The sequence below is a fragment of the Pseudorasbora parva genome, chromosome 2 (genome assembly GCF_024679245.1).
Source record: "Pseudorasbora parva isolate DD20220531a chromosome 2, ASM2467924v1, whole genome shotgun sequence".
Lineage (NCBI taxonomy): Eukaryota > Metazoa > Chordata > Actinopteri > Cypriniformes > Gobionidae > Pseudorasbora > Pseudorasbora parva.
In genome coordinates this window covers 55,309,580-55,336,345 of record NC_090173.1, presented here as the reverse complement: position 1 = coordinate 55,336,345, position 26,766 = coordinate 55,309,580, and the positions used below count along the sequence as shown (strand labels likewise).

General features: G+C 41.1%; 2 protein-coding genes across 2 annotated transcripts in view; both read right to left on the bottom strand.

Annotated features, from left to right (window-relative positions):
* Positions 1 to 6,061: 6,061 nt before the first annotated feature.
* axin2 (axin 2 (conductin, axil)) lies at positions 6,062 to 24,768 on the bottom strand. The gene is made up of 10 exons (XM_067424753.1): positions 23,939 to 24,768; positions 20,325 to 20,465; positions 17,709 to 17,811; positions 15,730 to 15,870; positions 13,721 to 14,196; positions 13,471 to 13,638; positions 12,226 to 12,438; positions 12,033 to 12,113; positions 10,386 to 10,553; positions 6,062 to 7,337 (listed from the first exon to the last, which is right to left on the bottom strand). Exons 1-10 carry the CDS (start codon positions 24,766 to 24,768, stop codon positions 7,211 to 7,213), a joined length of 2,448 nt encoding a protein of 815 aa, XP_067280854.1. The 3' UTR covers positions 6,062 to 7,210.
* The window catches only part of cep112 (centrosomal protein 112), a 299,282-nt gene continuing 297,232 nt past the window's right edge, over positions 24,717 to 26,766 (bottom strand). Inside the window, exon 27 of the mRNA XM_067424733.1 lies at positions 24,717 to 24,855. Within this exon, the coding sequence (XP_067280834.1) occupies positions 24,837 to 24,855 (19 nt within the window). The 3' untranslated portion in view covers positions 24,717 to 24,836. The remainder of the gene's footprint in view (positions 24,856 to 26,766) is intronic.

Genomic DNA, 26,766 nt, shown 5'->3' with positions numbered 1-26,766 from the left:
TTTTTACCTGGCAAATAAATCTATCAACAGAGACCCTTTTTTTTTTTTTTTTTTTTTTTTTTTGGCAGAACCGGTTTGGAGTCCCTCTCTTAAGTGTAACAAAAGTGAAGCAGCACAATAGCCCTGGCCTGCCATGCGAGCTAATGTTGGCTGGGAAGTGAACTAAGGCAGCTTTAGCTGTCTCTTTCTCTCCCTTTCACACACACAGAAGCTGGTTAAAGCCGCCAGAGTAGCGCTTAATGCCAATTACCACCCCACACAATGAAGTGAATGAAACAGTTAGCGCTGCTCAGAGCGAGCCCCTGGCACACACACCGCCTGATATGGTTACTGTGCTGCCTCCCACGTGCTACGCTTTGTGCCATGAGAAGCGAGAGCACTGATATCATCAATCCAACGTTGCGACTACGTTGGGTACCGTTCACATTTTAACCGGTACCTTTTTTCGGTACTTTAGGGATGTTTACCTCAATAACTGTGCAGAAACAAGTCATTTATAGAAGTGTTATTGACATTATTTCTGACATTGTCTATGATGTTTGTTTACTGTAATATTTACCAGTAAATAGACTACTAGCTATTTAATTAACTGAATTCATAAAAACAACCATATATATATATATATATATATATATATATATATATATATATATATATATATATATATATATATATATATATATAGCTACGGAAAAAAAGAGAACACTTAACATTGAGAAATCAGCTGGATTGTCTTGTCATTAATGAAGCGTATTTACATAATCTGTAAATTATAAATGTAAATGTATAAATGTGTATAAATGTATGTTTTATACACAGCGAAAACCACCTGGATTTGACTGAAATTACAGAATCTGGCATTGTAAATGTTTAAATGGTTGTCAGTGCATGTGTCACTACGTATAATTTTGGTTTTAATGAGATTTTCCCAATAAATCGGCAAGAATAAACCTTGCCATTCTGACATTTGAGTGCAGCACGCTCCGCAATCACAACTTCTGATGTGGGAAGTGGGACATTTTCGATAGCACATGAAGGCAACATAAGTCAGCCGGCTTTAAACTCTCTCTAAAAGCATGTCTAATTAATTTAAATCATAGACAATTTGACAACAATTTACTTAATACATTTTTAGGGTCTTTTATTTTTATGAATGGATTCTGTGATTCTGTCCATGTTTTCAGCATCGCAGAAATCAGGGCCATTATTTCATGCCATGATATTGAATTTAAGATTTGTGCTCCAATTTTTAGACATTCTTAAGGTCTTTAATTGTGGAAGGTCAATTTAAGACCAGCGGAAACCCTAGTTAAGATCATGATAGGGCTCAAAATGATTATGAAGACTTGAGAATTTTTTGGAAAATGAGAGGAATAGGTTACACTACACTCTAAGAAAAAAGGTACAAAAGCTGTCGCTGGGATGGTACCCTTTAAAAAGGTTCTAATATGTACACTTTTGGAACCAATATGTACATTTTGAGGGACTAATATGCACTCTTTAGGTACAAAAGTGTAATCATACGATTTTCCCAGTCCTCCATGATTCCTGTTCATTCTGACAGCAGAGCATTTGAGTGCAACGCGCTTGTAATCACGACTTCTGAAGTGGGAAGTAGGAAATTCCCGATAGCACATGAAGGCGGCATAAGTCAGCCGGCATTAAACTCTCCCTGCGGTGGCAGATGGCACCTGCGATGTCCACCACAGCACGGCAGGGATGTTTTTACGGCCGCATTTAGACGGGAAGGTCATGGCCGTTCAGGGAAATACGGCTAAGAGTTTCCTAGATGGTTTCACGATCAAAGCACAGGAAACTTTAAAATAGAGCTCACTGGAATGAAGGACAATTAGGAGAAGGGAAGTGACAAGTCAAGGGTCATGCATGCTCTGATCTCTGCCAGGCTGTATTTGTTATTCAAAGAAAAAAAAAAAACACTTAGCACTCCAACCTATCTCCGAGCTTGTGCGCGCTCACACAAACAGGGCTCTAGTGGCCAAATTACTGCTGCATTTATTAATTTTCTACAAGGGAGCAAATTAAAGGCTGATAATGGGAACAAATATGGCTGGGATTTCTCACCGGGGTCTGAAGTACTTCATTATGCCGCAGCATTGTCTCTGAGCATGCTGGGCCAGTGGTTCTTCCAGGGGCATTTTAATCCTCCAATTAGCCCCAGGAAAAACCAGCTGCCCTGGCGAATCCCACATCTCCCAGGGCAGAGGTAAAGGCCAGGGCCTGGTCCAAGTGTGGAGAGGCACTCAAGAAAAGCATTAAACCTCCTCCCTCCACTTGAAATACTGAACTAAAACTATTCCCTCGCTGGCAACAGATTGCACTGTCTGTCAAAATGGCGACAAAAACACCCCACCTGATGTCTGAAAAGCTGCCTCCCTCCCTCATAATGGGCTGTTCTAGAGCTCGAGGAAAGCATTGGAGGAAGCAATAGGGGTTTTCTGGGAACGGCCTTCACCTTGGAGTTGGTTTCTCATGGAAGTAGCTACAGGGGGTGAGATTTTAATTAAGCATGGAGGTGCTGGGGCAGGGCTGGAGGGAGCTGACGGGGGGAATGATCCATGAACAAAGCCTTCTGTGGTGTACAAACAGCCACAGAGTGACCCCCGACCGGCAGGAACCCCGCCTGCACTTTAATGGATGGGATTAACAGCCAATCAGGGAGTCTCTTTACGGGATCCTCATGCTATCATTCATCGTGTCCATACCAAGCTTCCCGTTAGATACCCTAAACCTGGTCTCAGAACAGTCTAATGCACTGAGATCAATTGGTAAAGCTTTGCCTTCGTAACATTAACAGGGTTTCTGGAGGTTTAATGAAGGTCAATTTAAGACCTTTTAAGGACTAAATTTAAAGTAGCATAGCACGTCAAAACGTTTTAATGTATTTTACAGCTTACAGATAAGCAATCTTGTGAAAGTGATTTTATGATTAAAACAAGAACCAATATCTGCCAGTGTGTTCATAAAAACCTACTTATTTCATAAGTATTTTTCACACACATTGACAGATATTTGTTCTCGTTTTAAACATAAACTAACTTAATTTTCTTAATTTTCTCAGAAAAAAACCCTTAATTTTGCATGTCAAGTAAATGTATCTTGATTTAAGGATGTTTAGATATGTGTACTGGAAAACAAGAATCCAGAGGTAGATCAAAAAAAAAAAGCATGAATTGTAAAAAAGGTGTTTATTCTATTTAATTTTTCTCAGTTTTAATGGTAAAACTAAATTCTATTAATCTAAAAGCATGTCTAAGTAATTAAAATCATGAAAGTTTAACAAAAAAAATATTTTAAGGACGTTTTATTTGTGCTCAAATTCTGTGTTTTAATCCATTTTAATGAATGGATTCTGCGTTTCCGTCCATGTTTTCAGCATCGCAGAAATCATAGCGCCCTAATTGGTTGCCATGATACTGAAATTCAGATTTTCTGCTCCAATTTAAGGACATTTTAAGGCCTTCAATTGTGGAAGGGTCCATTAAGATCATGAACAGGCTTAAAATTTACATGAATTATTTTTTTTTCTTCTGGAAAATCTGTGGAATAGGTTACACTAGGGTGAGAGGACTGTACTCCGAATGATGACTGAAAGCTTTTTCAAACGAGAATTGTCATCAAGTGAATATCCAAGAAGGGTCTTGTTGAGCATTCTTGATACTTTTGCGGACACAGCTTTAGTGTGGGCTTCATTATGGGTTTGATTCAAAGGGAATACACACTTGACTTGTTTCCACCACCAACAGTACACTTATGATAGGCGTGGTGTAGCGATTGACGTCATTCTCGCGCGAAGAAGAAAGCGACACAGTGAACAACAGTGGACGAAATACATCAGGGACCCGTTCTTCGTACATCGCTTACTCAGTTAGCTGGATTTGACTGTTGACGATTTGGCATTATCTCGGATTGTTTGGTTCTTCGAAGCTCATCCTGGACTTGCTTAAAACAGTCATAAAACAGGTCTGTTAGCTTAAACCTGCCCGGGAGCTTATTTAGCCTAATGTAAACAGGATTAGATTGCATCTTGAGGTGATACTTAAAATCTGTCCCAGCCACTGCTACTTTATTCTAAGAGTTCATTAATGAACCAGGGGCAATAATATTTTTAAATAATACTAATATAAAATATATAATATAAACTAATATAATGTTGTTTCACATTTGTGTATAATAATATAGACACAGTCACTTGATTGAGAGATTTATTTGTTAATTGTGATGGAATAATTACTGTATAGTTGTATTGGAGGTTTACACATGTGGTGCAGTTATTCTGCGCTGTGCATTAATTTCAGTGATGAAGGATATTGTGGGAGTGGCTTGATGCAGCACAAGAGATGCTGATTATTTGGTCCATTAATTTTTCTTTGCCAAGTTTTTCCAGGTGGCTTTTTTATATATATGATGTCATTACGTTGTCTTGACGCCAGCCAATCGCTGCATTGCTGATCGGGGTTTCGAGTATCGATGCATCTGCCTTCTTCAGGGAACACAGGCACGAGCAGTGATATCAGATCACTTAATCCAGATATTTTAATCCAATCCGCAAATTCGTTTGAAGAACCAAATTAGCCAGAGATCAGTTATCGCGATTAAAAGATCTGGGATCTGTCAAATCATCTCGGATGTATTAAGCGAGGTACGAAGAACGGACCCAAGATCTTGTTCCTGCTTTTTGGCATGTGGCTGTTGGTCACAAGAAGAAGACACGCTTTCAAAGTGGTATGGTACAGTTCGGGTACCATTCACAACTTCTGATAAACGGTCAAGGTTCACTCTTTTTCAGCGATTCTTTTCCAGGACATTTTAAATTGTACTACGCTGAGTTTTTAGTATGAGCTCTTTTTTATACATTATGAGTATGGAAGCTTGTTAACTGCAAATAAATAAAAAAATATATATAAAAAGAAGATAATTGCAACTTTTTATCTTGCAACTGTGACTTATAAGTCACAGTGTTGACTTTATATCACACAATTTTGAATTCACACAATTATGAGTTGATATTACACAATTATTTGTTTATATCACACAATTGCGAGTTTATATCCCACATTTCTGATTTTATATCACTATTGTGAGTTTCAATCAATCTGAAGCTGGCTATACTGCACAATGAATCTCTTATTGAGCTTATATTGCATCAAAATTATTAGATAGCAAGTTACTGTTCAGTACCGCTCGGTGGAAACGAGTCAATACTGACCAATGCATACCTTGGCAACTCAAATTAAAAATATAGCTGCAAGCAGTAATGACAGGCCCACATCCAGTGGCACCACCACCCCATTGGCAATATGCATTTAAACCAGGTTATTTAAAAAAAAAAAAAAAAAAAAAAAGTAGTAGTTTAAAATTCAGCATGATTTAAAAAAAATCCACATTCAACCCAAAATATCTGACTTTCTGTTGGTTGGAGCTAATGACTATAAATTAGAAAGATGTCTGGCTCGATGAGAACAATATATATACCTGACTGTAGGTAAAACTAACCCCCTACTTTTGTCAAAAGGTGGCCCTACTGAGCACCTCCATCACGGCCGTTTCTAAGGCTTTGCCCATGTCTACTGGACGGCATCTCTGATGTATATGTCGACTTTCATGCAATTTCTCAAAAAACAAATTTCAAGAAGTTTCAAGAGTCTCAAAAGCTCTCAATTTAGCATTCTCAGTGTCTTGACTTCATGCTGACTGAGTTTGGCGCTGATCAGTTTAATCGCCTAAGAGGAGTACATCAAATTCCAGAGCATGCTTTTCCCCAACAACCCATAATAGCTCACTTCCTGTTGGGCTGACGTACAACTTAGGGCATGAAAGATGTTAGGCCCGATGAGGTCTATAAGTGCACTGAGTTTCATACTAATGCATGCAAGCATCTTTGATATATGGACCAATTTTTCAGACTCCGTTCAAGAGTTTGAGCACAGTAAAGGCCCCAAAATGCCCATGTAATCAAGATTTTTTTTTACTTTTAAATAATAATAATACATAGAAAACAATATCACCTCAAACACACAGTAAGCACACAAACAACTGGGTGTTCATTTAAAAAATATAATTTTAATAAAGGCTACATCTCTTCATAATTACAATAATTAAAGTACCAAGTCGTCTTTAAAATGGAGCTCTATATAATGCATAATTTACATTTTAAGTGGAACACGAACAAAATTGGGGGGAGGGGGGAACACTGAAAAGTAATGTCATGATTACAAGATATCCAAAGCATAAAAAACTTATTTTAAACATAAACCCCTCAGAAAAGCAAGGGAATATTCACACCCTGAAACAGGGCAGCACACAGCATGGTATCCATGTAGGCACAGGTACTGTATAATACACTAGCAATGGCATGTTCTTATCCACTCATGTCAATGCATTTTGCCCTGGAGCTGGGCGGTTTCAAATCGGCTACTCCAGGTCTTTCCACTCGACGTTTACACAGGACATTAACCCTTTCCATGCTCACTCTCTGATCTGCCAGACCATGCTGAATTTAAGTTAAGTTTTCTGAAATAGTATGACTTCCTATTTTCTTTTGAAGGCTATTGGTTCCTGTGCAATGTCTGGACCTTAAACCAAAGGCACTAAAGATGCAACGACTATTGGCTGGGCGTTAAAGGTTGAAATGTCCACCCAATCAGCAGAGCGGTTTGGAGAGGCGCAGTTCGTTCTCATTGGCCAGAAGAGACGATTCCTGGTACAGTCTGTTGAGTTAAGGTGACTCTAGACATCCGTCCATGCATGAATAACACATTGGAAAGATCTCCCAATCTATCAAATAAGCAGCTTGTCCATCATCTGAACACAGGTATGAGGGGAATGACAGTTTAATAAATAGCAATAAAGTCTTTAACTTGTGACAGAAGCATATTATAACTTTGTGTACATATGAGCACCTCTCATGCACACGTTCTCGCATTCGACACACGTATACACATCTATATTCATCACAAATGCTGGTCAGCAGTTCATCGTTGGCATGTTGTAGTCCAAACAAGCAAGTGGTTAGACTGCATCTTCATTGGTCATTCGTTTTCCCGAACGATTTCTCACGATGCATTGCTGGTTCAGATGCCTCTGTACTTCATTGGCTAGTATTCCTTCAATAGCTTGGTACGCCTAAACTTCTTAAGCTTCATAAAAACGAGTTAGTCTCGAGTGCTGGGTAAGTCCACGTCATGTTCATTTAGTCCATTCTCTCCACTTTGCCGAGGATTTTGCCCTCATACATGGGCAGAACTGTGCAGTCGTCCCAGACCTCCTCAAAAACAGCACCACACTCGAACTCATCGCTGGCCTTCTTGAAGTAGTACCTGAAACAGAGCAAATGTATGGTCAAAAAACTGCTATAACCAGCACCTATAGGTCAAAAGATATCTTTTCATTACAGAAAAAAAAAAAAACATTTCTGTCTTCCAAGCCTATGCAGGGCTTGATGCTAACTTTCCCCCCCAAGGTGCACCTGTGCTCCTAAGTTGAAAAATTTAGGAGAGCATTTAGAAACTTTAGGGCCGCAACTATATTTCTGCATTTACATATATTGGGTGGAAATTGGACACATGGCGTGACTTTTATTTAATAAACAAGCCTGAAATACACCGGGACTCTTATTTTTAAATGCCTATGTTTTATTATTGCGAGATAAACAATTACAACATGTTACTATATGTGACCCTGGACCACAAAACCAGTCATAAGGTTAATTTTTGAAAGAAATTGAGATTTATACATCATCTGAAAGCTTTCGTTTTCGTTTGTTAGGATGGGACAATATTTGAAAAACTGGAATCTGAGGGTGCAACAAAATCTAAATATTGAGAACATCTACTTTAAAGTTGCCCCAATGAAGTTGTATTACTAATAATACATTTCTGATATATTTACTGCATGATTATTACAAAAGCAATGGCTGCCATAAATGTGTGCGATTCACTGACTGAACTGTTGCGCGAGCCTGTCGAACGCACAGCAGCGCCACCTTCAGGCTTTGAAACGTGATGCGCTCACATTTATTTAATGAAATAATAACCTTTTGAAGTTTAATAAATCACATTAGGTAGTATCGCGATTTATGTTTTTCAATCCTCAAAATATAAGACGCCTTAAAACGATCAATGTTATATACCATTTAACGACTTTTTCTGATCTTACTCTGATCTCTAAGAAAACTGATCCGCAGGGATTGTTTAAATCACACACATGCTCCAGAAGAATATGCAAAGTACGATTCGCACACATCTATTTTAGTCGCAAATGCGAGTGAAATGGTCGCACTGTGGAGCCGGCCCATTACATGTATCAGACACTAATGCTATCCTGCGTTGCACTCCGCTATTTGGGGGACAAAGAGGTGCTTTAGCCTAAATTAGAGGGTCTGTTAAACACTACCACCCATCTACCTCTGGTCAGGCCTCTGGTGTCTAATTGGGAGCTCTGTTAGCAAATGACGGGGATCGTTCACAAGGGTTGACATTTTTGGGTGCCGAGGAGTCTACACTAACTTTTTTTCATTGGCACTTTGTTATGGGGATGAGTCGGAGCTTAATCTAGTGTTTGACCTTGATGGATAGCCTTTTTGCCTCGTTTCTATTGTCCGATTTGTCTCTTTCCCTCCACCTCTGATGCACTAATGATCTCCACCTCCTCCAGAAGGAAGAGAAAGCAGTGGGAGGGGAGGGAGTGGTGAGGTTTGCCTCAGTAATTGGCTTTGTAATGGAAAATGCCCCCTCTTACTAAATTGCGCTGCGGTGCATGCTAGGTTTTTACAAGCAAACACCACCAAGTCATAGAAACAGTGCACATAAAACACACTCACACACACACACAGAGGAATAACCATGACTCAAAACAACAACCAACGAGAACAAAGTTTCTTTTCTACTTTCAATATGTCGGAAACAATCCATTGTTTTCCCACTGCCCAACTTCATAAATGAGGGACAAACTAGAATACATGGCACATAAATACATCCTTATTTCTGGAGAATAAGCTACATCCTACTCCGCAAAATCTTCAAAAGGGCAGCATGGCTCTTATTTGTTTGAAAAAAAAGAAGAAAGAAAGAAAAAGAGAAAGAAGTCTTTCCATTGGAACATGTTTTATATGGCAAGATTTTCTCTTCGCAACATCTGGCACCAATATCGTCTGGCAACTCTGGCAGTACTGTTCTTTGTTGAATTTCTGCCATGTTGAAATGACCCGACTCCACACATTTTCTGCGATTAAAACCATCAGCTTTGAATTCTCTTTCCCTTGAAAATGTGCGTGGTCAGAGAGGGGTCCTTAACATTGGGAATTTCTCAATATTCCTATGCAATACAGGCTTCGAGCAAACTATTTTACACAGAATTGATAAACTAGGGTTATCTAGATGAATCAACGTGGAGCATTAAAGATTTTGGTCAAGGAGCATTTAAAAGCTATAACCAGCATAATTACCAGGAAAAGTTTCTCAGCTGTTTAAATGGGCCACCATGATCAAGCAACACCATTGGCAACAATGCCCCATTCAAATAGAAAGGCCAAAACAAAGAGAGTCTTTGATATAAATGAGAAACAATCATTAAAAAAACAACAACGATAGTCTTATGTAAACACACACAAATGCATGAAGAGCAACGTAGCTTGATACAATTGTTGAAAAATGTGTGCGAGTCTTTGTGCATCAAATGAAAGGCCTGGGCTTCAAAGAGCTGCTTATTAAATGTGCCTTAAGATGAAATCAATACCAGATGTGACCAAACGGCTACAGTTAAAATTCCCTCATTCTTTCTCTCTCTGTGCGCCCACCCCTCTCTCTTTCCTGTCGTCTTAACTCCATACTTGCTGCAAATGTAAATAACTTACAGTAAACATCGCAGAGAAGCAGAGACCTACACAACCAGTGTCAAAACACATCGACTAATAGCTTGAAAAGTGCTAAAAGTAAACAATGGCGAAAGCATTATGCAGTCAAACCAAAATGTATTCAGACACCTTCAGCATTTTCTCCCATGATCACAGTTTATTCGCTATAGTTCAGAAACCAATTTAGCTCAACCAATGACCAAACAATGCTTCATTTTGTCCAGTCTGTGTTGTCAAAGGTCACATTAGCAATTAAAGAAACACTTCAGCAAAACATGCTCAGCTCAAAGTGTCTGAATTCTTTTGGACCCATTTTTTACTGATAGTCACTGTATGAAGAATTTATGGGTATAAAGTTTACTTTATTTGCTCTCCTTCACTTACATAAATTAACTATAGTGTCCTGCTTACACTAGTAAAACATTATATCTGGTGTCTGTATCATTTTTGGTTTGACTGTATACAAATTTAAAGTCTTCAGCAGCCTTTAATAAAGTTGGAATTGAGAGTATACCTGTAATTGCCTTTTTTCCGTAGTTGTTCCTTGAAGTGTCCAAGTGTGAGGCTGTGTGTTTTCATCATGCGGCGGTACGGGATTTCCTCACCGCAAAAGAAGTACGTGACCACGGTCTCTGAGCCCAAACTACTGTGGCAACCAGACATCTTCTTGGGATCTTTTGGTCTGCAAAGACAAACACAGATTAACACAAATGTACAGATAAATCACAGCAGAGGAAAATGCCAGCTAGGCCTTTAAGATCCCTCAAAGGCGGCATGCAAAACATTTAAATTCATACCAGGAAAGATTTTGTGTGTGACTTGTTTTTATCAGGATTTGATTAGGTGGTAGCATATAAGTGGTGATTGCTAAGGCAATAAATCACTATTACAGTTGCTCGTATATAGGATTAATGACTTGAACTTTAAACCCTAATTATCAAAGTTCAAGTTTGTTCACTTTAAATATTAGTCCACGACTAGGTTAATATTTGTCTAGGTTAAGCACACTAATAAAACAAATAAAAAAACAACAGAACAGTGTTTTAGTCAATAGTTCACTCAATAGTCAATAGCTCATTCAAAAGCAGTGCTTTGAGTTTAACCTCCTATAGCTCTGGGACAATATTTGGGGATTTCCACCTGGATTTGGCCTACCAAAATAAAAAAAGCTTCCCATACCCACATATACAGTGGTCTAAATACACAATGTAGGTGTCATTTTACAGGAAACCCTTTGAAGTTACATAAAACACTGCAAGTGATAAACATTTAAGTATATGTTTTCTGAGCTGTAATAGGTGTAATAGGGTAACCACTGTAATAGGGTAACCACCCCCAGCCCAAAAAGAGGTGCTTTTAGATATTTTTGGTCATAAATTAATTTTAGAAAGTGTATAACTCAGGCCCTGTGTGCTCTAGCACCCTGCAGACAGTTCCGGCTGTTTCTAATAGATGGCAGCAAATACTGGAAAAAATAGTTTTTGTCTTTATCTATGCAAGGTTTATTCAAAAGGATCTGAAGGGAGGAATATTACCTTTTTTTAGGTGATTTCCACCTACCCGAATCGCTCCAATATACACTTCTCCCCATATACAGGGGGATAAATGCAATATCCCAGTGTCACAAAATATATTTTTTCCAGTATTTGCATTTGCTGGAAACAAACTGTCTGCAGGGTGCTGACTGTTTATTGCTGCTCAGACAACAAACACTTAAATGTTTATCACATTTAGCAGTGTTTTGTATGTAACTTCAAAGGGCTTCTTGTAAAACGACACCAAAATTGTGTATTTAGACCACTGTATGTGGGTATGGGAAGCTTTTCAATTTGGGTAGACCAGAGCTCCTCCACAGACATTTACATTTTAAAATGTATCCTTTACGACCCATACTTCATAAATGCTACATCAGAAAGTGCATCCCAGCCATAGACTATGACTAAAGGTCAGCCAATTAAAATTGTAAAATGGTTTTGCCATCCGGTGGCCAATGCCTTACACTTTAAATACTGGCCATGCCCAAAGACCAAGAGCAAAGCATTTGATGACTGTCGTGCTGGATGCAAATGTGTATGTGTGTGTGTGTGTGTGTGTGTGTGTGTGTATCATCACTGAACAATGAATAAGAGTGCGAGGAAGATGACAATTAGGAAATACATACTCGTCTGTTTGAAGCACTGAACTGCCATTTTGAACAGGCACTGGGTGACTCTTGTCTCTCTGAAGGCTTGATGTTGAATGCCTGTGAAGTGGAACCAATATAATCAATATTGACATCAATCAATAGGTTTTTTTTAGAAGGAAATTGCATATGGAGTGTAAAAAAGAAAAAAGGTGTTGACGGGAACTCGTACCTCTGTTTAGAGGGTTTGGAAACTTCCTCCAGGCGTCTGCGGGCTTCTTCCAGCTGTGCTAAGGTGTTGGGAGGGGGTAGAGGTGGCATGGCGGGGTCCTGAACGAAGGGGTGTGCAGGCTGGTGTGCGCGGAGATGCCCGCTGCTGCCGCCTCCTCCCCAGGTGTGTGTGCGCGAGGAATCCAAACAGTGCATCTTCTTTACATTTTGAGTGCTGCAACAACAGACAGTTCGACCAAGTAAGTAAACCGCACCTGGTAGTTTAAGGAACTAAACACCAGAGTTATTCCCCGAGAACTAAAAGTTTCCCCAGGAACATTTTACAGGTTGCATTCGCACTGCCAGTAGGAACTCTGAAGTGACGCAAATTGCGTTTATGACTTCTGACAGTTTCTTCACATATGGCACGTATACTGTGCCTAATACGCAGATCATTTTTTATGAATGGCATACTAGAATGGCTTACTACATTTACCAAAATATACAGTACACAACTGAGCCCACTGCATGGGAATACTGTCCCATAATGCAATGTGCTCAATTGTCTAATACTAACATGTGACCCTGGACCACAAAACCAGTAATAAGGGTACATTTTTATAAACTGAGATTTATGCATCATCTGAAAAGCTGAATAAATAATCTTTCCATTGATGTGTGGTTTGTTAGGATAGGAGTCGAGATACAACTATTGGAAAATCTGGAATCTGAGGGTGCAAAAACATCTAAATATTGAGAAAATCTCCTTTAAAGTTGTCCAAATGAAGTCCTTAGCAATGCATATTACTACTAATAATACATTTCTGATAGATTTACGGTAGGAAATGTACTAAATACCTTCATGGAACATGATCTTAATATCCTAATGATTTTTGACATAATAGAAAATTTGATCATTTTGACCCATACAATAAATTGTTGGCTATTGCCACAAATATAACCGTGAGTCTTAGGACTGGTTTTGTGCTCCAGGGTCACATATAAACACTGTAAATCCGAGCACTTCCGCCAATAGCTCTAGGAACTATGAAAATGTTCCTCCGGGGCGAAAGCCCCAAAATACGCACAGGAATCAAGGCAAGCAGAGGCCAGATAGTAAACCTATATCTTCAAACTTATTGCTCAATTCAGCAACAAAAAGAGAACCCTCACTCTCTAATCCGAACTAGACATCGGTAGCAGCACAACATTTTTCAGCAGAACGAAAGTTACAACACAGACATGACCATAGAGTTGCAAGACAGACCTGTGGGGCTTGTGCTTCGTCTGTCGGTCGCTCTCCAGGATCCACTGCCATACGTTTTGGGAGCGGTCTGTGCTGTCAGTCGGCAGCTGGAGGAGACTGCCCTCCAACCCTTCAGTGTTCACCTCCTCTCCAGATTTACACAAACGCTTGGATAAAGAGCTGCAATGCCTAGAAGCAGGAACATCAAATAAGTTGATGTATTGACACCAGGATGCCACAATAAAAAGCAATGAAAAAAGCTGGAGTTTACCCTAAGGCCACTTCTGAAGGGCTGCCACACTGCTCTCGGCCCAGACTCCGGCTGCGAATGTAGGGGACGGACCCGCAGTCTGAAGCCCCGTGGCACAGACACTGCACCCGCTGGGTCGCCTCCGCCTCAATCTGCTCCTTGCTTTTGGGTCCCGCGTGGTGATGGATGTAGTGGTGATGGATGTGCTTGGTTGACTGCCTGGAGATGAAGGTCTTGGCTGGCGCGTATCCATTCACAGAGCCAGACTGCGACCTAGTGCTGGGACCACCCCGAGGCAGGGGGCGCTGTTCGGGAGAGCGGGAGCGTGGGGAATGCCGAAGCATTCCCGGAGACTGACAGCCGGGGGTCTTGAGGACTCGGGAAAGGTGCTCGTCCAGGATAGCCTGGGGGTCCTCCTCGCAAGAGCCAGGAGGTAGCAAAGGCAGAGAGTGGGACGCACTGCTTCCAGACACCTCCGATTCATCCCGCTCCTCCTCCTATAAACGCACACAGAAATGCAGTTTTACAAACAGTAAAATCAATATAGGTTTTGGCTTGGCTCGCTCAGTTGAGTACACTAAAATTTCGATCCAAATTCTTTAACTAAATATCCAAATAAAATAAATGTATTAGGTCTTAATTAATTGTATAAACTCTAAGCATTGATCTGCCAACATTGTCGCTATATGATCAATTAAAATAAGCTGATAACATCACTGTTTTCACCAGAGCAACTGTACAGCCGAATCAAATTTAGTTGCAATATTGTCCTGTTTAACACTGTGAAGCTGCTTTGAAACAATCGTCATTGTAAAAGCGCTATAGAAATAAAGTTCACTACTGTGAAGTGTAATGCAGAGCTGCACGATTTTAGCCTCACCGACAGTTTTGCGAAATCGCAGACAAATCAAGCATGCCACACGAGTCCTGAAAACTGAAGCTAACCCAATCGCCCCCAGGTGGCTGATCCCAATATAGATCATAAACCCCATCCTCTCTGTGTAATGTAATGGGACGTGGGACAAACGAAACAATAAAATTACACTTCAAATATTTATTTTTCTCCAAAGATGGTTTCTGAGTGAAGTAGTCACTGAGGACATTTTTTGGGGCTTTTTGGGAGGAGATTGGAGCTTTAGCTTTAAAATGTATTTCTACTTTTCCATAGCTGTATATTTCACACCAAAATAACGAATTGTTCTGCATCTGCGAGAGTGTGTGCGGGCTATTGATATCGCGGCTCTACTTCCTGCCCTTTACTGCACAGACTCGGGTCACAAATCGGCGCAAGATGTCCAAGTCATATTCAGACGTTGGCGGCTTCACTTTTCTTCCGTGGAAGGTAGCGAAGTGTGTCGTCCATATTTTCTTTTTAAGGTCTATGCGACAAACGCCTGAAATTATAGGCAAATCAGTGCTCATTCAGGTTGTGAAGCAGAGTTTGCAGACAAGCCACATTTGTCTGCGATTCATCCTCTTGTACAGTCATGCATTCTGAAACCTCCTTTATTTATATAGCGCTTTTACAATGCCAATTGTTTCAAAGGAGCTTCACAGTGTTAAACAGGACAATATTACAACAAAATTTGATTTGGCTGAAGTCATTTTTGAGAAAACGGTGATGTTATCAGCTTATTTTAATTTATCATATAGCGATAATGTGGGCAATCAGTATTATAGTTTATAGAATTAAATAAGACCTAATTAATTAATTTTATTTGTATATTTAGTTAAATAACTTTGATCATAATTTTAGCGTCCCCCACTGAGCAAGCCAAGCCAAAGGCGACAGTGGCAAGGAACCCAAACTCCATCAGGGCATGATGGAGAAAAATAAACTTCGGGAGAAACCAGGCCCAGGATTATTGAGGATGGCACAAGAATATGAGCATTTGAAAGATCAGAGTCGTCGCAGTGACTGAATGATTCCACAGATAGTCGTGTAGTGTGAAAAGAAAAGTGATCTGATGAGTTTGAATATCGTGCAAGTGTGAATTCTTCCATTTTTAGAGATTCGCAGCAATACAAACCTCCTGAATCTGTTGAAGTCTCTCCTCCAGGGAGCTCATGGTTTCCTGTTCCCGCTTCAGACGCTCCAGTCTGGCTATCAGCTGTGCTGCAAAGGCTGCTGGCTCCACGGGAGTCATCTCCTTAGGTGGCCGCCGTGTCCTCTGCACAACCAGAGAGAGAGAGATACAGATTAGCAAGAAGACCAGACAGGACAGGAGGGGTTGATTTCTACAGCTGCCCGCCCTGCATAAGGCCACTGCCCATCCAATGCTCACACAAACACATGCCCCACACCACTGGCATGGGCCGCTGCCGGCATGAGCAGTTGGTCACGCTCTAAGGAGCCTCGGCTTGTTCCCTCTGTAGTGCAACCAAGCCATCAGCCCGGCCTGTGAAGTGAGGCAGCTTCAAAGAGCCCTCGTCAAATATCAAACGCTCACCAGGGGCGGCAGGGACACTGGCTTTACATCTAGCAATAAAAGTCACATATCGACAGGGGGAAAAAGGAGGGAGGCAAAGAAAAAAGGAAAGAGAGGGGGATTAAAAGAAGAGAAAGTAAGATGGCGAGATGTGCGCCGCCACTAGAGGAGTCAAGCGGTGGGAGATCAGAAGCACAGAGGTAATTTATTCCCCCCCAACGACAGCGGGCACCTTTGAGCTACAGTAGCCACATTATCCTCCTTCCCCATGTGTGCGTCTCACACAAGGATTTTCTATCACTTTCTTATTATTTTTATTATTATTTTGTGCCCTGCCTTTCTTGATTTGGCTTTCCGTCTCTTTGTGAAGATGAAGGGAAAGACGAAAGAGAGAAGAAAGCGAGACGAGTTGCTGGTGAGACTTGCAGCAAGCTCTGGGCCCCTGCCGCCTAAAAAGTAACATCCTGGGAGAGGCAGCCAGTCATCACCAAATCAGAAGGGAAATATTACAAGGAAGGAAAGAGAAAGAGAGAGAGAGACAACACAGAAAAAGGGAAGTTTTTTCAACAAAACTTGAAATTGCATGGACAGTCAAACCGAAATGTATTCAGACACCTTCAACATTTTCTCACATGATCACAGTTTATTCGCTATAGTTTAGAAAATGGTAATAAAATATGACAAGAGCTCAGAGACTAAACTGTGACAGAACACACTCATCTTGATAATGTCAGATAACTTTGATAGAAAGGTGTGTAATGGATTACGATCAACCAATCAGCTGTTAAATTTAAGGACACAATTAGATTAAACCATTTTAGCTCAACCAATGACCAAGCAATGCTTCATTTTGTCCAGTCTGTGGTGTCAAAGGTCACATTAGCAGTTAAAGAGAAAACACTTCAGCAAGACATGCTCAGCTCAAAGTGTCTGAATCATTTTGGACCCACATTTTTACTGGCAGTCACTGTATGAAGAATTTATGGGTATAATATGTCACAGTTTACTTTATTCGGCTCTCCTTCACTTACATAAATGAACTATAGTGTCCTGCACACACTAGTAAAACATAATATCTGCTGTCTGAATCCTTTTGGGAGTACAAGTGCATAAAGAGTGACCGGAAAGAAACAAAAAGGAGAGTAAGAAAGGATGAGGAGTGTGGATACGGGTTTGTTTGACTTAATTAACAAGTTGTCTTTCCAAAAACCTCTTTCCAAACACAAATTGACCATCTCTTTTTTCCCGCTTTCAGGGAGGAAATGAGGGAGAGGGGGATGGAGGGTGCTGTTGGAGGACTAAAAAGGGTGCAGCTCAGTTGGAAGTTGTCACTTCCCTTGAAGTCAGCCCCATTCATCCGCTGATCAAAGCGCTCTCAGAGAGAGACTGTTGATTTTGGTGCCCCGGGATAAAACAGACTCATTTAGTGCGGTGTGGCAGTTTATTAAGAGTCATTATCCGAGAAAGAGCACAACACAACACAACACAGACGGTCCACAAGCATAAGAGGGTAATGATATTTAATTGGGGGTGATGTTGGAGTTATGTGTGTAGTTCAGAAGAATGGAAAAGACACTTACAGGGAACGGAGGTAGAGACACTTGGCCGTTCATCCTCATGTTGCGCTGCATCTCTCGCTGTAATTGCTTTTTACTTCCCAGCTTGTAAGGAGGGATGGCATCTCTATCAGGACACAGAGAACGATGGAGGTTATTCACTGTCCATACTCACACACAAGCATAAATACACAATAGAGGGTTTCAAAACCTGTACAGATCAACACTTAGTTTGTTGTTGAAGTAATGAACCAGAAGACACTCTCACACCCTGTGCAAACTAAAAACCGCAAACCCCATGACTTTCCTTTCAGTATCATCCAGAACCCCAAATCTTCCCTCTTGTCTTTCTCGGGGGCACGCTCAAAACCAAAGAGCGGCAAAACAAACGTTGCCACTAATGCCAACGCACAATCAAGCGCTTTTGACATCTTTATGACGTTACCAATTACAATGAAAAGACGGCTCGTGTTTCCATAAACACTCCTAATCCATCTAAATCCACGGCAGAATGTTCCTAAACCTCCACCTCTTCAATCTCGCCCTTTCTTGCCTCTAAAGCCAGACATCTTTCTCATCCAGGCCAGTTTCCTTTGCTCTGTTCTGACTCTGAAGTGTATGACCTAGCCCAAATGCAGTTTCCAGCACGTCTTTGAAAGCTCACAGTCATGCGCATAAAGCCGTCGCTCCAATCTTCATTTGGCAAGCGCTCTGCAGTCAGCCTCTGATCTTGCGCACATCAAAAGGCTGGTTTGTAAGATAAGGTAATGTTTGAAGTCGGCGCAGCGGCATTCCCTAGCGTCCAAGTAAATCCATAAATAAGATATAAGCAAAATTTCCCCCACTTCTCCTCCCCTCCCTCGCTCCCTCCCTCCCTTTATCTGGAATTCAGATTCTGATTTAACGCCGTGCCTTTTAACTCAAATAAAAACGCAGCTATTCCAATCAAATCAGCCTCTAAATAAAGAACACAGAGGCTGTTTTTCCCACTGCGTATGTACTTCAAAGTGCCGCGAATAAAGACAAAAAATAAAATAAGAAATGCAATGGCTAAATAAGGGTAAAATCATTGGACAGGAGCATGGAGATCAAAAAAATTCAGTAAGAATTAGTGCTTTCAGAACTAGTAAATGTTTGATAAAGTTTAGACTTACTCAGTTTTAATGTCATAACCTTTGCTGGAGTTTCTACTATTAAAGACATACATCAAAGTGGCGTGAATAAGGACAAAAGATAAAATAAGAAATGCAATGGCTAAAGTCAATGAACAGGAGGAGAATGGAGATAAAAAAAAAATCAGAACAAGTAAACGTTTGATAAAGTGTTGTTTCACTCATTAATTTGAATTAATATCTACAGTTTCTACTATTAAATAAAGATTTTTTTCCCATTGTGTATGCTACTTCAAAGTGACGTGAAGAAAAACAAAAAATAAAATAAGAAATGCAATGTCTAAAAATGAGTTAAATCACTGGAAATCAATGTCTTATAAAGTTTTATTTCACTCTGAAGTCTGCACTTTCTACTATTAAAGACATACTTCAAGCGGGAAATGAGTTTAGTAAGAGGACGAGTCACAGAAGACGCTGTTGCACATTCAAATACTGAATGGTTACACCTATCAAAATATTAATCTTCGGTTCAATCAGCCCACTGTCCACAGACACTTTCTCTGTTCTGGGCTTTGGGGTGTCACAGGCTGGCTGTGCTTTATGGGAATCTCCTATTCACTTGTGCAAGTAATTTTCAAAGCAGCCAGCCACCCTCTTATCCCTCTAAGCTCCCGGGGCCTAACAATGGGCTGAAAGCGATTCAGTTAAGCCTTTCATCCAGCATGCACTTTATTTCTCACTCTCTGCACTTAGCTATGCACTCGCACAATTGCCTCTGCCACAAACACAGGGGGTGGGGGGGGTGCTTTCAGGCGGAGGTGGGGTTGAATGGGTGGCGTACGTGAGAGTCTGGGGGATGGGGGTCCCAAACACCCTAATCCCAGGTGACCTGCTCTTGTGCTCCAGAAATGGCTAACCTCTCAAAGGCCTAGCTGACACCGAATCCCTCCATTCCAGCCACGGTGGGCTCATACCAAACCTCCCTGCGAGTTGGGATTCCTTTAATTTACTGCCAAAGCACCTCGATGAGTGTCTTATGGTCCACATGGCGAGTTAACCCCTCCCTTTTTTCCCTGGGACAATGGCAAAACCAATAAATAATGACTATGTCTTTGGTGACTATGCTGTGCAAAGTTTGAAAAGAAAGCCCTTGAAGATCAAAGCCATGTGGGAGAAAAACACGAGCAAAAAAGGAAGACAAACTAGCCAGTGTCATTTCCTGTTGATGAATTTGCAAACATTAGCTTTAATTAACGGATAGAGGAAGCACATTATCTGAGGGGTCTTCTCTTGGGTCCATTCAAAGCCCCTCCAGCAATGCATTAAAACATCTCATAAATGCATTTAAATGCCAGTGTATACCATCTCATTACCATGACTAAATGCTTAATGTCTGCTAACAGCCCGAGAGAGATGACCATAGTTTAAAGATACACTGCACTATGCATATTTCAAGCTATCCCGTACAAATTGGTGTATGATGCTCAACGGGTAGACACATATTCTTTGGTTGATCTGAGACACTTACACACTACTGTCTGTCATGGACATAGAGTCATCTGTCAGGGCATCGCTGGAGACCTCACTGTCATTGGCACTGGTGGCAGGGGCAAAACTATAACCGGACGCAACACGATACGGGTTTCCCGGGTCACTGCGTCTGTAGGACCTACAGGGGACACAAAATATTTCGGTTTTTAGTTGAAAAGATGGTGTCGTTGTTAAATCTCAAAGCTGGTAACTGAAAGGTTGCTTGGTTAATTCATGAATTTACAACTGAGCAAGACACTTAACCCCAGCTTACTCTTAAGGGACTGATCCAAATGTGTATCACTTACCCAAATGTGACCCTGGAGCTCAAACCAGTCATAAGTCTCACAGGCATATTTGAGCCAATATCCAACAATATTTAGTATGGGTCAAAATTATACATTCTTTGTTTATGCCAAAAATTATTAGGATATCAAGATCATGTTCCATGAAGATATTTTGTACATTTCCTACTATATATATATATATGTATATATATATATACTTTAAAGGCAATTTTCTCAATATTTTGATTTTTTTTTGCACCCTCAGATTCCAGATTTTCCAATAGTTGTATCTCGACTCTCATCCTAACAAACCACACATCAATGAAAAGCTTATTTATTCAGCTTTCTGGTGATGTATACATCTCAGATGTATTACAAAAAAATACCCTTATGATTGGTTTTGGGGTTCAGGGTCACAAATGTGTTCCTCTGCATTCTCAGCCTTGCCCCAAAGAGAACTTCTCTTTCATGAAAAGTACTGTCATGGCAGAGCAACAGCTTGAAGGGGGAATTTAGCTAGCTATAAATTTAGCATAGCTTGACTAACTTTTGTCACCGTAAAACAAAACAAAAAAGGTCATGTATCCAGTTAATGGGACAGACATTTGAAGGTTTGCCATCTTACCCTCAGGGGATAGTTACCACCAGCAGAGTAAAGCAAGAAAGTATGTAACGCACTTGAGCAGACTATGATTCTGGCTGGATTAAAACATCAGTTTTATACCCTGAATAAAAATAAAAATGTTACGATATCATACAAATATGTGACCCTGGACAACAAAACCTGTCATAAGGGTAACATTTTTTGAAATTGAGAATCATGTATCATATAAAGGCTGATAAAATAAGCTTTACATTGATGTATGATAGGAGAATATTTGGCCAACTATTTAAAAATCTGGAATCTGGGGATGCTAAAAACATCTAAATATTGAGAAAATCTCCTTTAAAGTTGTCCAAATGAAGTCCTTAGCTATGCATATTACTACTAATAATACGTGTTTGATATATTTACGGTAGGACATTTACAAAATATCTTAATGGAACATGATCTTAATATACTAATGATATTGGCATAAAAGAAAAAATGATAATTTTGACCCATATTGTTGGCTATTGCCACAAATATACCCATGGGACTTCTGACTGGTTTTGTGGTACCGGGTCACATATTAGTTTTGCCATTTAGAGCAAAAGAAAAAAGCTTCCACCATGGCCTCCCCTTATGTTTGTGAAAAGGGTCCAGCTATTTTTACTAGTCTTTTTTTTTCTTGATGGTGGGGGGAGGAACTCAAGCTCAGTTTGTCTTTTCTCTCTTCTTCCCTTTCATCTCCCTTGCCCCACCTCCCCCCTGGGGCAGCTCGGTGAGGGCTGATCAGGGGGAAAGTTAAGTGAGCAGCACATCTGTGTGAATTGCCAATGCCACTTCCCCTCAGTGGAGCATATCTGGGGCCTTTTGTCTGGGCCAGGCACCCCGTTCCTCACTTTACCTCCCCCTTCCAAAACTTTCCCGTTTCATGTCATTCCTTCTCTTGTGCTGTTTCCTCTGCTAGGGCACCTCCTCCACATACCCACCCCTCCCTCGCTCCCTCCGTCCGATCTCTCTCTCTCTCTCTCTCTCTCTTTCGCTCTCCATACCCCTCTCTCCTGCTGTGACACATTCCTGCTCCACTGGAAGAGAAGGAGGAGGAGGTAGAGAACCTGAGTCGGACCGAGAGAGAGAGAGAGAGTGAGAGAGAAATAAAGAACATGAGAGAGCGGAAAGAAAGAAGAGAAGAAGGGGGAAGGAGGGCCTCCTCTTTATGAGAATGCCTACTGCCAGCAGCGCTGTGAGGGGAGACCCAGCAGGACTATAGCCTACGGCCCCAACTCAAACCTGACCTTTGGAAGCTCTCGCTCAGAGTCAGGTATTTAGCACAGCTGGGTTCACATTCTTCCCTCGCTCACCCCCTCATTCATGCTTTCTTTCATGAGGTGCCTCACCCCCCCTCTGTCCTTCTTTTCCGCTCGCTCAAAAAGTGTGCTTATTCTCCATCCGTCGGGGTTTTTTCCTAGATAAAAGTACGAGGAGAGGCAGCTGAAATCAGAGGAGAACGGTGGTAAATAAGAAGCGGAGGAGATGAAGGCCACGGTCTCTGTGACTCACAGAGGAGCCGCTGCTGCGTGTTGTTTTGTGAATAACTCGATTCAGAAACGCAGAAAGAGAGAGAAATAAGTTCCACATGCTTCAGATGAACAAAAAAAAAGTGCCCCGAGAGAGAGAGAGGAAAAACAGACTGCTCAAGGAGCATTCTTCAAACAGAAATCAGGGAATAGCATCAAAAAAGACTTTGCTTACTCTCGTCTGGTTCTTAATCATCTCCTACATAAACAACCAGACAAAGATAAGCAGAGATGAAACGTTCTGTCACCTTCTTCAAGATCACACTCCCAATGGGCTGTATTTGAGACGGATAAACATTTGTCTGGCACCACACCTTGATGGGTCACCTCATTTACAACCTCAAGTGCTGTGACGGGTATTAATTCATCAAACCCAGACAATATACTTCTTTGAACAACCAACCCAACCGCTCGTCAAGAGCTCATCTAAAAGGTGTCAAACACACATTACATACATTAACAGAGCTCGTGTAATTTTCAATCAAAATAAGCTAAATCTTGTGAGTTAGGTTTTTTTTTTTTTTTTTTTTTAGGTGATAAAACAGTTTCCTTTTTGAATAAGTGACATTTTTGATGTGTGCCACTTGTTTTATCTTATTTGACGGCTGAAACCAATTTTGCATTGTGAACTAGCCTTGATCCTTGAAGATGATCCTCTAACGGCAGAAGAATTTCAAAGCGGAGGAAACTGTGTGGAGCCAGCAGAGGGCCTGGTGCTAGACAATATTTACATGAAAGGAAGAGCTGCTCTATTGATGTTTTTTCCCCTTCTCCCTCTCTCTCCCTCTCTCTCGCTCTCTGCGTAATGCAAGCCAGGTGAGAGCAAACCGCCCCAAACTTGCAAGAAAGGGCCTCTCATGTTTAAAGCAAGAATTCAAGTGCATTAGCTACATGAAACGGTATAATACACTCATTACCACTTTATTAATTTCCCACAAACCTGATATATTCATCCAAAGTGACACTCATGCAGAGAATGAATCCTTCTGGAGTAACCTAAAAATTAGTGTCTTGCTCAAGGACAGTGATAGCTCATAGATTAAACAATCTTTGTGATGTTTCAACCCACACTGGGTCTTTAATCACTAGGCTGCACCTATCATACACAAAGCAGTAGGAACTTATACTTTTAGTGCAAAAAGAGTTTGTTTGGATGTCTTACCTGTAGCTTTTCTCCAATGCTTCCGCTGCACGAAGGGAAGGAGGTGACCGTAGCGCGTTGGCAGACAGACCCACTACAGTGGCCAAAGCTTTGGCTTTAAAGTCATTACAACTCCATTCTTCCTCTTCGTTTAGAGTTGGCATCGGCAAGTATCCGCACACTAGTTTTAGGCCTCCTAGTCCATTGGGATTCACATGACTGGGGTTCTCGCACCCGGTTCTGACATACTCAAGGTATATGTCTGAGGTCAAGAACATCTGATAGGCGTTCTCCTCCATAGCCGTCTGGATCTCCATTTGAGCCTGATCAAACATTGCGGAGTCAATCTGCTGACGCTTAATATTATCCCTAATAAAGGTCTTAGTGGCAGGTTTAAGCTGCTTGGCCACAACGCTGTTGTTCTCAATATACCGCTTGTAAATGGCTTTGGCAACTCGGTGCGTTTTGGTATCCTTGAGGTCCATTTGCCTGAAACCATTGCAGGCGAACCAAAAATCTAAAGTGTCCTCACATTTCTCACGTTCAAGATATGCCCGGAAAAGTTGAGCACCATCCTGGTCCCCAAGAAGGAAATGCAAAGATTTGGTCCACCGGGCAAGAGGGGAGTCCGGGGACGCGCTGCCCTCAGGTTCCCCGAGTCCATCCTCATCCCTCCTGGCTGTGGAACAGCGAGGATCAGCCATAATGGTTTTCACAGGATCCTTCGGTCTCATCATGGCCAGTTTGCTGGAATGGTGGCATGTTGTCTCACCCTCTTCCCCTGGGACCGGTGGACGTGGGTCATCTTCTCTGAAGCTACTGACCATAGGATCTGTTAGTGTCCTATTCATGGCTCTTGCAGCTCCAGCAGCAAAGCCTTCAGTGTGAAGCTCAGCTGTAATCTCCTCTCTCTCTTAAATCAGCAGGGGAGCTTCTCTCTGAAACACAAAGTATTGATCTCATCAAAACCAGATCCGCCCCAAAACTTCAAAAGAGTCACTTCAGACACACACATATCTACATTGTGCGCGCTTGCGGTGTACAATCGGCTTCGTCGAGTGCAATCAAAGTGACCTGGTTTCAATTCAATGCATATTATTATTTCGAACTAAAAAAAAACATTAAATAAAAAATAAATCGGTTTGCATTCATTCACCCCCCGAAATGACTGAATCAAAAACCGACTGAAAAAAAGTCAAAGAAAACTGCGCTGTCAATCAGTTTGTACATTTTTTTACAAAAATAAAACGATTAAACATCACATCCTCAATTGCATTAAAAATAAAACACCTATAACTGTCTAAACTCCAAGTTTAAAAGACAAGAAACTCAAAACAGCGACACAAGAAAACAGATTTTCACTTTACTGTTCACAATGTTTAATTATGCATATAAATATATGTCGCGCAAATATGGACTCGTTACGCGGAAATCGAATCGCAATGAAACGCAAACCCATTTAATCAAAAGCATGCTTACTTACAGTACATCTACAGTACAGAAACTTGCACTAGTCTAGATACCACTAAGAAAGTATAATTGCGTAATGCATATTAAAACTCCATGCAATTTTAATAAAAAACAACATAGCATAGTAGAACATCAACTTTTGATACCAAAGGTTCTCAAATGCATAATTTATGGCACACACACATAAGCCTAAAAACACATTAAGCCGCGTCTCTGAACTATTCGCTCAGTTTTAAAGCATTAAAAAGAAACGCGTAAAGTATTTTCTTACGGATATAAAGAGAGATCGAATCCAATCCGTGGGAAATAAAACAAAAACCATACTGCATTCAACTTCAAACCCCTCAAGAAAAACAAAAGTGTGCGAGTCCCATAACACCATCATGAATCCTCTTTAAACAGTCAAGAGACTCTAACCTAACCTCAAAACAACACAATAACAACCCAAACCGAATACGCGGGTTTTAACGCAATGTCTGTGAGAAATGCTTCATTTCGCAGCGACACATGACTTCAAAGTCGGTAAACAGCACATCAAAGCAATAGCATGGGGCCAGCGCTGGGAGAACACACACACACACGCACGCACACACACTGCTCGAACTCACCATCCATCCATGAGTTCAGTCCCAAAAGTCCCAGTTTTCCAACAACGGAACAAATATAATCCTCAATATATCCAATTGTACGCAGTCCTCTGATGTTGTTTAGTGTCAAATGCAGATTTGAGGTTATAAACGCACACTTCCTCCAGTAAAGCGCACACTAGACCCCTGTATAGTGTGTGTTTGAATGCGCTCTGCTCTCTTATTCCAGTGTGGACTGAGCTCAGGGTTTAAGAGCGGACATCAAAGAGCTCAGCCGACCGCACGGTCCCGACAGATACATACAGCACTATTTCTCTCAGCCCCGCTTTAAAACATCACAGGTCGCTCAAAAAAACGTCTAAACGCACATATTTATTTTCCATAAGACCTATCGATGCTTCTAACCCGAATGCGCGCAATGAGGTACCGCAGAAAGCCCGTTCGCTAAAGTCCGTGATGGAAAAGTTTCAACCGAGGCGCAAGGACCTTATCAAAGCAGAGAGATCTTGAGCCGACTCCCCTCGAGCTGTGGAGCGTCAGGAGTAAGTGATCTGCAGCGCCGCGATCCTGCTGTTGCTACAGAAACTTTAAAGACACAGGCCGCTTTTTCCTCTGAGGACTCACAGTTAACCCCTTCACTACCGTATTCACAGTTAACCCCTTCACTACCATATTCACAGTTAACCCCTTCACTATCATATTCAACAGTTAACCCCTTCACTACCATATTCACAGTTAACCCCTTCACTACCATATTCAACAGTTAACCCCTTCACTACCATATTCACAGTT

Excerpts from the sequence above, each read along its gene's own strand:
- axin2 (XM_067424753.1), bottom strand. The coding sequence starts at position 24,768 with ATGAATAGGACACTAACAGATCCTATGGTCAGTAGCTTCAGAGAAGAT. Across the intron at positions 12,439-13,470 it reads ACGAAGCACAAGCCCCACAG|CACTCAAAATGTAAAGAAGA; the intron begins GTCTGTCTTGCA and ends CTGTTGTTGCAG. Across the intron at positions 12,114-12,225 it reads TCCAAACCCTCTAAACAGAG|GCATTCAACATCAAGCCTTC; the intron begins GTACGAGTTCCC and ends TCCACTTCACAG.